Source organism: Juglans microcarpa x Juglans regia, chromosome 1S (assembly GCF_004785595.1).
Source record: "Juglans microcarpa x Juglans regia isolate MS1-56 chromosome 1S, Jm3101_v1.0, whole genome shotgun sequence".
NCBI classification, from domain to species: Eukaryota; Viridiplantae; Streptophyta; class Magnoliopsida; order Fagales; family Juglandaceae; genus Juglans; species Juglans microcarpa x Juglans regia.
The window spans coordinates 1326664-1338823 of NC_054595.1; the positions used below are offsets into that span (position 1 = coordinate 1326664).

Consider the following 12160-nt stretch of genomic DNA (forward strand, 5'->3'; position numbering starts at 1 on the left):
TGTAAATAGTAGTGAGATTTGTAAATTAAAATTTGTGAATAATAGTAAGATGATCATCTCCCAATCCAAACCGACTCTTAACACAAACTATCATATTATTCACAATTTATCTAACTATTATTATTTATAATAAAATTTTCATCTCATCTCACTTTCCAAACAAACCTTAAAACTAATTTATATATCCGTGCCTTCAATTGCTTTCTTAAAACTATTATTATTATTTCCTTTTAATTTGCCATTGCCAACCCGAGAATCCAAATTAAAAAGCAAAGGGGGGAAAAACCCGGTTTCCCACCCCAACCCTTGTGCTCTCTATCTACAACACAAACTCACCACCATAGCCGAGAAGAAAGCACCACCATAGCCGAGTATTTTTCTTTTAATCCGAGCTCAAATTCCGACAATGGGACCTGAAAAAGCTTCGGTTTATTCTACAAGACACACGTGCAATCATAGAAACAAGAGCCCCCTCAATTCAGCTCCACAGCAAATTTTAACTTTAAATTTTTTTTTTTAAAGAATGAGCTGTAGACACCAACTCAAAAGGAATATAAAATTTAAAAATATTTCATTTATTATTTCATTTTAGTTATATATAACGATGCAATTTGAACAGTTTGATAGTTTTAGACGCTATGTTTCATAGGACAACATTGCCTTTCCCCGAGGTTTTGATTTTTTTTTTTTTTCTCTCAAAAAATAAAATTCTCGATTTTCGATGCCTCATGACCGGTAAACCGATTCAGCCAGTTTCCCTATTCTTTCCGCGAGCTCCGGAGACAGCTTCTTAACCGGTTTCCTCTCCTTCTCCGGTCGAAAATCGAAACCCAACGCATCCGAGACCTCTTCTGCGCTCCATCCGGCTTTTCGGAGGGAATCGGAGAACCGATCCGCTTTCAAAAGCAGGGCATCGAGAACCGCTTGGTTATCTAGTAAAACCATTTCTCCTCCCTCGAAGAATCCGGAAGACGAGACTTGGACGATTTCCGATATATCCGTCTCGCTCCATCCCCCGGCTCTCAAAACGGATCCTATTTGCTCCATATACCCCTCCACCCATTCCGGAATTTCGGACCTGGGCATGTCGAAGAACCGCTCCGGGGATGAACTCGACGACGAAGATGAGTTTCTCCTGCGACGATCAAACGCGGCGTCGCTCCAGAATTCTACCCATCTTGGCGTCCTCGCTCCTGTGGACCCCAGACCCGTGTCCAGGCTTCTGCGTGGGAAATACGAGGACGACCCGGCCGATTTCTCGCTCACGGATCTTTGCCTTTTGAGAATCTGAGGGTCCGACTGGGAGCTGCGGAAGAGAGATTCACGCTCGAAGAAATCCGAAAGATCCAAACCGCAACAGAAGATACGGTTCTCGTCCACGAAGAAAATCGGGTTTCCAGCTAAACACGGGTTGCAAGGAATATAGCAATGGTTGAAGATCGGAATCAAGAGAGGAGCTCTCTTGAGGGCATTCCGGGCAACCCGTAAAGCCTTTTCCGGGTCGGACGGTCTGAGGCCCCAGGACTTGGACCAAAGAGTGTTCCTAGCAATCTGGAAGGAAATAGCGGCGATGGGAAGGTCGAGCGAAAAGCGAAGATGGAGCCGAGCTCCCGCGCCGCGCCAGTCAGGAAATCCGGGGCCTACGGGTAAACCGGCAGAGAGTACGGCTCGGAGGTCCGGGGGGAATGCGAAGCCGAACTCTGCTTCTGCACGGGCAAACTCGGCGTCGGAGAGCCCGTGCTGTACCTGGATCCCCGAATTCTGAAGATGGGTTATGACCTTGTCGGCTAGAGAAGAGAACGAAATGAGACCGTTGCGAACAGGAAGGGACGTGGCTGGAGAAGGTGCAGCGGCTCGAGCAGAGAGACGGCGGAGACCGGCTAAATGGGCCGGGTTCAGACCGGTCATTCTCCGGTCAACGTCGACCATTGTCGTTGAAAAGAGAAGATATAAAGACTTTGCTCTTCTACCGTACCAGCTTCCGTTAATGCCCAAAGATTCGGTACCGGGAAACTCAGAGCTTAATGGGGAAGGGGGTCAGTCTTCTTGACAGGATGGTAATGTATGGGAATGAATTGTAACGTGTGGTGCGGGTTGAAGTTGAAACGAGGAAAAAGTGGGGGAACTGAGGACTGATTTTCTGAGAAAATTCGGCGTGAATGAAGAAAGGAAGCTTTGCGATATTTATAGCTGTTGTGGTAAGAGTGGAGGCCACATACACTTCAAGAATTATTTTCAGCTTCGGAAAGAAACGTTCAAGTAGACTCTCTAAACTACCCTTGGAGTTTTAACATAATGACTAATAGAACCCTGAAGTGAAGTACTGGTAAAGTAAATGCTCACAATTCAGTCGTTGAACAACGGCTCTTTTACGGTGACAAAAAGGTTTTTGTGATTTAGATCTGATTTTATTGTCCGTATGTCAGCCTCCTATATACATTATACTTTATTATTTAATTTACTTATAAATCATATCATTTAAAAAATAAAGATTAATTAATGATTAATAAAAAATTATACATTAGTATAATAAAAATTATATAAAAACGTAACATATAATAAAACTTTTTGCAATATTCGTGAAGATGTAAGTATTAATATAAGTCTTGCTAGCTCGTTGTCCAGCTTTACTAGTCGGTTGTCTAAATCTTTTGATTGGACGTAATTGCTAATTTATTTTTATTTTGTTTTAAAAATATTTTTTAAAAATAAAAATGAAATATATTAACAGCCTAATCGAGAGGACAAACTAACATTTTCTATTGATATATCACTAATACTATATTATAGTTCATGGATACTGTTCATGTAGGCAATCACATAGAAGCCTCCCATAATTTTAGCATTAGCCGCGCTCTTGATATATATCTTACAACATTATTTACATCATGACAGCAACTGACTGACAAGGTAAATATGCTTGAAAATGTTGGAAATTTGTTTTAGTGAAGGATGACGAGTCTTTTACTTTCTAAACGTGTTGCGAAAATTAAGGTGGCCAGATTAACATTTTTGTCTTGAGCTCCTTAATCCAATCAATCAGAAGTTAATGAGGTTAAGTTAGTGTCTGGTATGGGGGTAAATCTATGGCCCCATAAGTAATTATTATGCATTTGGTAGACATCGGAGATAAAAGGCAAAGGGCCAGCAATCATCATGCCCCGTTGTTGTACTCTTAACGTTAATTAATTACTACTTTTCTTCTACTTCTACTTCTACCATTTTTTTTTTTTTATCATTATTTTTTAAATTTCATTTAGGAAAGGAAACCCCATTTTCTACTTTGTGATGCAAATAAATAATTAAATAAAATGACAATAACGGGTTGAGAGGTTGGAACTACAATCTACATACATCACCTTCTGGTTAATGTTTTTGGAGAATTGAAAGTATAACACGAGCACTCAAGTATCAAAATATCTTATCGTGACTTTAAATAAGTATCTATATTTTAAAAGTACTAATCAATAATATAATTAAAGGCTTATAACAATTTTCTAACAATATGGAATCTCATATACCAGTTATTATAATCATTAACGATGTAGTAAACAGATTTAAATCTAAAATGTTAAGATCATTTGTATATGCATGTTGACACCCTATTTGTTGGCTATTGTTTGAATCTCGTGGAATTTGTTTTGTTTTGGCTTCAAACATCAATCGAATAAGTTAGGCAATTTTAAGATCACACATCTTTGTGATTTCTCTTCAAGGTTAATCATCAAGGTTATCGTATTCAATATCATTTCGAATTTAATATTTGCGTAACATTGTTAATATGGTAGACACATGTCTTTCAAAAAATATATATGGTAGACATGTTGAAACATGTCACATCAATCACATATCACAATACTTGTATTTATGATCATCACCAAAATAATGTGAATCTAATTAGAAAAAGATTATAAGAATAGATAGATCAATAATAATTTTGAAAAATTATACATTTCTGTTTACAAATATATTTATATATATAAGAGGGATTAGAACTTATTATAGAGAGCTTAGAATTTACTGATGATAATCCATGCACTGAAAAAAGATCGAAGTTGTTATATATATATAGTTTCGTACACTGATTAATAATTGTAATCAAACATCAATCGAAAGTTAAGGGCCACTTCTGAGCTGACCACGTGATTTTGAATTTGATATTCACCAAAATTATTAAAAAAAAGTTTACAATTTTTAATGCTTTCAGATGTCGGGTTGACCTGGTTTTTTCCTTTTTTTTTTTCCCTTCCCATTCGAGTTATTGACTTAGAAAGTACTATCAAAAGAAGCTAGGTAACATGCATGTGAAATCAGTCGCCTTGAATATATCTAGATATAATATCTTTGGTTAGAGAGAGTGGGATTTTTGGTCGAGAAAGTGTTATAACTATAAAAGTATTAATTTATTAAATTATTTTTATAAATTAATATAGTTTCATATAATATGTTAAAACATTTTTTTTTCATTTAATGATTATAATAATTAGGCCAAGGGGCGTAAGATACACATCGTCTAACGATTTCGTTGTCTTGCATATTTTGATAAAAATGACAATGAAACTATAATTAGTAAAAGGTTGAGTAACGCAATTTATCTCATTAAACAAATTGTCTACTTGCAATGTCTGATTAGTTTGGAAGGAACTTGGACACCAATCCTATTGCGAACGAATGACTTGTTATAACTCACGTGACATACAAACCAAAATTTTAAATTGCATTTCGTTTTTGGTATTGATATGCCAATTGACATACCGAAAGATACTTCAGATTGTAAATAGTTTTCAATTTAAATTATGAATCCATTTAAAATATCATATCAATCGATCTTTTTGGCGATAATAAAATTTATAATGATCAAAAGTAGCATTACTTCAGTTCTATATATCTAAGTGATCTCAAGCACGCCTCTCCGATCCTATTAATCTAATCATAGCTGCCCATGATCTATATGTGATGCTTGTGTGTGGGATTGGCTTAGATTGGTGGGATCTTGGATGGAACAAGTAGCATGATGCATTAACTCAAAACACGAGCAAAGAAAATGGGATTGGGATGTGTTGGGTGAATGCATGAACGAAACAGCATGGTCTCAGCAATCCAAATCAGAAGCAACAAAATTCTAGGAAAAGTCACAAACGGTCGTGTCAACGAGGAACCAGTTGGGCACACTCCATATACCTATTCGTAGATATGCCATTGTCTTGTGTTTGGAATTGGTAGGCAAAGTGGGGGTCCAATATTTTATAACATCAAAAATTGCCAGATCATGAATGTATTAATCTCTCAGTGGACGTATATACGTAGTGGCCTGGGCGCGCAACATTGCTTTCGATCTTGTCTTCCCCAATCCAACACTTATGTTCCCCTAAACTCTGATTAGTCCAACTTTCAGGCCTCTTTCCCTTGGCAGACTAGCTAGGGACATCTAGGAAAATGGCAGGGTGTGATATGTATGCTTTCATCATAAATTGGGTTAGGTGCCCTATTAAAAGAAACACACACACACACAAGTACGTTATACCTACCCAGTTTTATTAGCTACAAAAGAATTACATGACAAAAATAAATATATAAACTGATATGACTTGATACAGTACGTCAGATTGTAAAGTTACTTTTATTGTAAAATAGATCTAATAGATCACGTAAAACCATGTCAATTTGTAAGTTTACTTTTATGTAATTTCTTTATATTTGTAACAGTTTCCTATTAATAATGGGAGGAGGGAATTTTGAAATATTATTGCTTAAAATTAAATGAACGAATGAATATGACCTGTCCAATGAAACAACTTTACCATGCGCGCAGTATTCTCTATATAGATCATGCCTAGATATGATCATCAGCTTATTTTGATGAAAGAAAAAGGGAATTGATCATGTTGTGGGCTATAAAGTTCATCATAGACGTTCATTGTAGAATTGATCATGATTTGGTCTCATATAGGGAACTCAAAAGATCAAAGACAAATAAAACTAGCGTTTTTGCGGCTGCCCTAGTTCAGAAGGCCGAGAGATCAAACAAAGAAAGAAGTGAAGAGAATTTTGTATTGATCGGCCGGGCCGGATGATTATAATGGTCATATAATATATAACATATATGTATATAGAAGCGATTATAAAGATAAAACGCATGCATGCATGCTTAGAAGAATAAAATCATTTTGTAGGGTAAGGATCTAACCTACTTATAATCTTTTATATATAACATCGTGACTATTGGATTGAATATTATTAATCATGAAGGATACATGACCACCCATGTGATTGATAACTTACCATATTTAATGCTTTCTTAAAAATATATATGTGGGTTTTTTAGCTAGCTAGGTTTCTAGGAATATTGGGTTGGTAAAGCTTAGCATGATCTGCATATATCATTGTACATAAAGAACATATATATATATATATATATATATATTTATATATTGATATATTCATTGTATATTATTCTCAAATTAGAGAGGCCTCATGATCATTTACTCCTTGAAAAAATCAAAAGGTCTAGAAGATCAGCTAGCCAAGCAATCGTTAATGCAGGTTCTTTTGCTAAAAGACTTGTACTATATAAAAAATGTGCTTTAGACTAATAATCAAATTAATAGGGCAAAAGATGATGGTGGAATCTCTCGGCTAAGTGGTTTAAATTAGAGAGAAAGTACACCATGCATTATATGTCTAGCCACAGCCATTATGAAGCTAGCTAGTCATGACCCACGTAAATACCAGTGGACAAGAACTTGAACAAATTGATCTTGATCATATCGAATTTAGTCGATTGCAATCCTCTCCAATTACCTTATTGATCAATTGGATGGTCAAAAACGGATACAGATTATATATGGGACATTAAATACTCATGTAAAGTCCACACCATTGATAATCTTGGACAGACTATAAGGTTTATATCATTTTTTTTAAAAAAAAAAAAAATTAGTCAATTCAATTCAGTGAGACAATTAAAAAGGTGGTGCTACGTGCATTAATGGTGCACTTAATCGATCTCCCCAACATTTTCCCAATTAAAAATGGATTCTATTAAAATTTAACGTCCCACTTGTTTAAAGTGAGCTAGCTATAAAGTCGATGAGCGGCCCCTCGTGTGGTGCACACAATATATAATTTATAGGATACTTCATCTTCCAATATGAAATAGGTAGGCCGCAGGTATGATAAGTAAAGGTTTGAGTGGGGGTGAGTATCGCATCTCTTTTCGTGGAGACATGAGGTACTGCGTGCGTGCAATAAGGATGGGAATAAAGTGATCAGGTTTAAGATGCTGAGTTTGATGATGGGTTTTGCACTTTGGCTTTAAAAGAAGCTAGAAGCCTACATAGATCCGATCCCTTGCGCTTCAAGCAATGCCAAAGAGCGGCAAAAGATTAGGCCTCGTCTATTTTTACAATTCATCACATCTAATCATTATAACTTTTTTAAATTTCCACACAAGATTTGGAGTACGTACCCCCGCAGCTACCTAGGTTTGCAGATTTCGTTAGAATTTCCATCTCTTTCAATGTCTATTTATGGTGCTCTGTTTGAAAGTTAAACCAAAATCATAGCTCGATTCAGAGGCTCCCTACCCTCCCTAGTTAGTAAAGTAATTTGAGAATGGCTATCAAAGCTACATATATATTGTAAATTATAGCTCAAAGTTTCAATTTGAGTAATACTAAATACAGTTATAGATTTTGTAATAGCTGCGCATTCTTTTGAGAAAAAAAAAATAAGTTCCACTGTTAAAAAATAAAATCTTTTTATGTATATTCTATAGTTACTTTTTTTTTTTAGTGTACAATGCTTGTTCCCTCTATTACCAAAGATATCATTCCTCTTTCTTATATATCATGAGTTTTTGGAAGTTATGTGGGTTGAGATGGATCAAATCATAATATAGTGTAGGGTACAATGGAAAAGCCCCATGGCCTTGCTTTCATCACATCATGAAACAGTTGCTCTAAGGTCCCCTCCTCTCAAGTGCACCACCTACAGGTATCAAGCACTGTTCAGGTGGTTTGCAATGTCACTTTTCTACCTTCTTTTTTTGTGTTGCTTGTACGTTTCCTTGTATTTTTCGCTTATCATTCTTTTTCTGCGGAAAGATCCCTTCCAATGGATGCCATATTTCTTTGATGAATAGGTGAGTCATTATCAATTATAGACACAGCATCTAATCTAAAGCAAATTGCATGCAAATTAAAGGGACAAAAGCTCATCCCAATAGAATATGGATGCATGATCATTAGTACCATATCATTTAGGCTTCGTTTGTTTTCACAGTTCTTTTCAACTCATCTCATCTCATCTAATCATTACAACTTATCCAAATTTTCACATAAAATATAATAAACAATTCAATTTTTTTAAACCTAAAAATAAAAAAAATATATTCCAACAGTATTTTATTTAACTTTTAACTTTTAACTTTCATCCCAACTTATCTCATTTCGTCTCAAAATATAAACGAGGTCTTAATTTTTTCCGCATTTCTGCCCTCCAATACTGACATAAAGCGTCCACCAATTTCAATGCTAATTGGGTTTGGATAAAGACGGACACCCTCGCCTCATTCTTGGGTGGGTGGGTCTATACTTTGGGATATATGGATCATCCATCTTTGAATTTTGGTTGGCAGCCTGAATGTGATGGACTTACTTTCATGGCCCATACTCTGAACCGGTTTGGGCCTTTGGGTTTGAATTTTATAGTTTTTTCTGCTAGATTTTTATTTAAGAGAAAATTTGCACGCCATAATTCTAAATTAAATCTTTTTTTTTTACCTAAATCAACCTTGAGAAACCAACAACTTGGAACCTTCTAGCAATATTAAATTAATTAAGAATTTCTGCAATCGTTATGATGCAAGTCACTCTTCTTCTTTTTTTCTTGGTGTTTATCATTTTCTGAATTTTAGCTACGCATTGTTGGGACTCATTGTAGATATATATACAACCAATTTTCCCGACAGATGAATGAATTTAAGCGTTTCCCAAATTTTCTTGCCAAACACAAGTTAAAGACATGAAGTAAAAAAGAAGAAGGTAAGACAAGAAAACTTGAAAACAAAAAAAGGCTAAAGAAAAAGTCATGACGACTGGGACCAACCACACTACCACTCCACCATAAATGATAACATCCCCAATGCCCAATTTCACCTTAATTATAAGGAAATAGTCTTAGCTCTCTCCGTGCGGTACGTCCTCCGACCTCCGCACATGCCCACCCCCGGGGCTGTGCTCGAGGTCTCCGCCCCCATGTCTCTGCCCCCCGCGCCACCGCCACCACTTGAACAATCGCAAACACCGCAGCCTCGGACGATGATATCTCCTCTGTACAAGCAGCATTCGTGGTCCCCGGACGCCTTCCGCGAACAGGCATGGCTTCGGCGCAAAGGAAGCAGCAAGAATCGCCGGAGCAAGAGCGTGACCGATGAGGATCTCGACGAACTCAAGGCCTGCATCGAGTTGGGTTTCGGCTTCGACGACTCGTCTTCGCCCGAGATGGATCAACGCTTGTCCGACACTTTGCCTGCTCTTGGCCTTTACCACGCCGTCAACAAGCACTACAACGACACCGTCTCTAAGTCAACCACCACAGTGCCGTCTTCTTCCACGGCGTCCGAGAGCGAATCTACTCCGTCTCCCCTCGGTAGCACTAGTCCCCACACCCTCTTTGGCGCCGCTGGTAAGTATATATATATGTATAGTTTTCTCCATATTTTCAGCTTCTATTTCTGGCACTAACAACGTTAGCTAGGATTGGCTTCATCGATTCAAAGTCATCTTTAAAATTTAACTAAAATATATAACTTCCATAAATTCAAAATCTTCGAACCATAATTTCAATTTCACCTTAAATTAGTTAAAATAATAATATAATATTATTTTTTAATAAAATTTTTTATTTATCTTTTCATATTTTGTAATTATATTTTGTAACTATTAATAATTTAATTTTTATTTAAATTATTATTTTCTAACTATTATTTTTCCTCAACTTATTTCTCGACTATTAATTGGGTCTGATTTTTAGAATAAAATATCAAAATATTGAGTCTAATTTTTTAAAATAAAATATTACTTTTAAATATGAATAGTATATCTTTAAATATAAAAAAACACTCCCAAATTCATAGTTTAAGTTTCTATTGTTTGATTACTGTAATACAAATCATTCAAACCATATTTTTTCAAATTTTAAAGATACATTTTTTTTCTTATTGGGCATCTTCTCATTAACGTTGTTTATTAGGTTGATGAGAAGATATATGCCGGCCAGTGCTCTAAATGCCTATCAGCATAATATTTTAAACCTGAAAGTTAGGTTTTTCGTGTATCTTCTCATCAAAGTTGTTTATTCGTTATTACACGTACGTGAAAGTCCAACATCATTCTGGCCGGTCTGACCCGTGTGCACGAGCGCTAAGACATTTAGCTATATATATATATATAGTGCTGTAGATATTGGATATCCTCATAAACATATATTTTTACGAAGCTGAATCTTCTGTATTTTTTCTTTTTTCGTTTCCTTGGGAAAATCGATCGGAAACTGGTGAAGGTGATGATCCGCAGAATGTGAAGACAAGGTTGAAGCAGTGGGCTCAGGTGGTTGGTTGTTCGGTGCGGCAATGTTCAAGCTAATTATTCAGATATGGTTTTGTTTTGTTTATCAGGATTCAGGGTTAAGAGAAACCAAACCAGAGTTGGCAAAGTAACCAAACATCAACGTCAGCTTGTTTGATATGATTTCCCCCACCGGCTCTTGATTGGCTTTGATTATTTTTTAATTTGGTGAAATGAAATTAAGTAAAAACAAAGCCCATTAATTAAACAAAAGCAAACCAACTTGTACTGGGATTGACTTTTTATTTTTCCCTTTTTAATATGTTACGTACTTCGATTTGGTTATATTGGGTGGTGTTGTTAGCGGCCTGTCTTCTCACTTGGGTTAGGTCGATTGTTAGATTGAAAACAAAGTCTTAAGATATATAAAATATAAATTATTTGTACGATTTTGAATAGATAAGTTTTGCCTAAATTTTTATAAAAAATTAGATTTTATAGTAAAAAGGATAAAACATCCTTTTTTTTTTTTTTTTTAGTAGAATTTACTTTTTTATAAAAAAAATTACGCAGAATTATTTACTCGAGACTTGTATCTAATATTATTATGCTATAGCTTGTTTTCTTTGATGGCCTCGATTATTTGTTTTCTTGCATGGAAAGGAAAAGTTCACTCACAAGAGTGAGGTTAGGTTTGGATTGAGAAATACTTTCAGTCTATTTCATCTCATTTCATCATTACAACTCTCATAAATCTTCACATAAAATATAATAGATAATTTAATTTTTTTCAAATTATAAAATAATATATAATATTTAAAAATAATATTTTAATAATATTTTATTAAACTTTTAACTTTTATTTCAATTTATCTCAACTCACTATCTAAACCTAACCTGAAAGTTTACAAAGTTTTCTTTCAAACTTTTATTCTAACTTTAAGTGAGAGAGAAATGGGTATCATGTTAAGTGGGTTTGCTATGTGTTATTATTTTCAGTATTAATTCTTAATAAATATTATAGAATTTACTTTATATGAATAAGGAAAATGTTTGGTGTACCAGGCTTTACACAAATAATAAAAAACACACAGTGGTGCGATTTTCCATCAACGTAAAACCTCATGTTCAATGAATAATTGGAAGTTGGAAATTACGAATTAGAATATATATATATATATATATATATTTATATATATATATATATGCTAATGAATTTGAAGTTTATAAACAATTACTTCATGGACGGCTAATGTATATTTTCATCCTTTTGTCCTTTATGGTGGAAGTCAAGCAAAATATTTTTAATATCTCTTCATCTCTTGTACTAAAAGTTTGTATTAAGATTTAAATATAACAATAATTCATAGTTAAAACTAAGAGATAAACTTAGAAATTAATTTTATGGTTTAAGGGATTGAAAAATTGTATGGTATGGGATTGAGTTACAAAACCAATGCTCTTGATATTACCATTGGTGCCTACTTTAATGCACAAGTTTACACTAAAACATATAATATATAAGAAAAATGATTTATTTACAATATTTTGTATAATAATATATTAAATAATATTTTTATAAAATATCTGAT

The 12160-nt window shown here is 34.8% G+C and overlaps 2 protein-coding genes across 3 annotated transcripts; one reads left to right on the forward strand and one right to left on the reverse strand.

The window, feature by feature from the left end:
* Positions 1-578: 578 nt before the first annotated feature.
* Positions 579-2167, reverse strand: LOC121247670. The gene has a single exon (XM_041146071.1). It carries the CDS (start codon positions 1927-1929, stop codon positions 727-729), a length of 1203 nt encoding a protein of 400 aa, XP_041002005.1. The 5' UTR covers positions 1930-2167; the 3' UTR covers positions 579-726.
* Positions 2168-9111: 6944 nt separating this feature from the next.
* Positions 9112-10864, forward strand: LOC121247874. 2 transcript variants are annotated; one of them, XM_041146339.1, is made up of 2 exons: positions 9112-9687; positions 10255-10333. In XM_041146339.1, exons 1-2 carry the CDS (start codon positions 9219-9221, stop codon positions 10257-10259), a joined length of 474 nt encoding a protein of 157 aa, XP_041002273.1. In that variant the 5' UTR covers positions 9112-9218; the 3' UTR covers positions 10260-10333. The 2 variants fall into 2 exon arrangements, with proteins under 2 accessions (XP_041002273.1, XP_041002272.1); XM_041146338.1 differs by lacking the exon at positions 10255-10333 and adding an exon at positions 10564-10864 and having other exon boundaries at positions 9115-9687.
* Positions 10865-12160: the final 1296 nt, after the last annotated feature.

Excerpts from the sequence above, each read along its gene's own strand:
- LOC121247670 (XM_041146071.1), bottom strand. The coding sequence starts at position 1,929 with ATGGTCGACGTTGACCGGAGAATGACCGGTCTGAACCCGGCCCATTTA.
- LOC121247874 (XM_041146338.1), top strand. The coding sequence starts at position 9,219 with ATGCCCACCCCCGGGGCTGTGCTCGAGGTCTCCGCCCCCATGTCTCTG. Across the intron at positions 9,688-10,563 it reads CACCCTCTTTGGCGCCGCTG|GTGATGATCCGCAGAATGTG; the intron begins GTAAGTATATAT and ends AAACTGGTGAAG.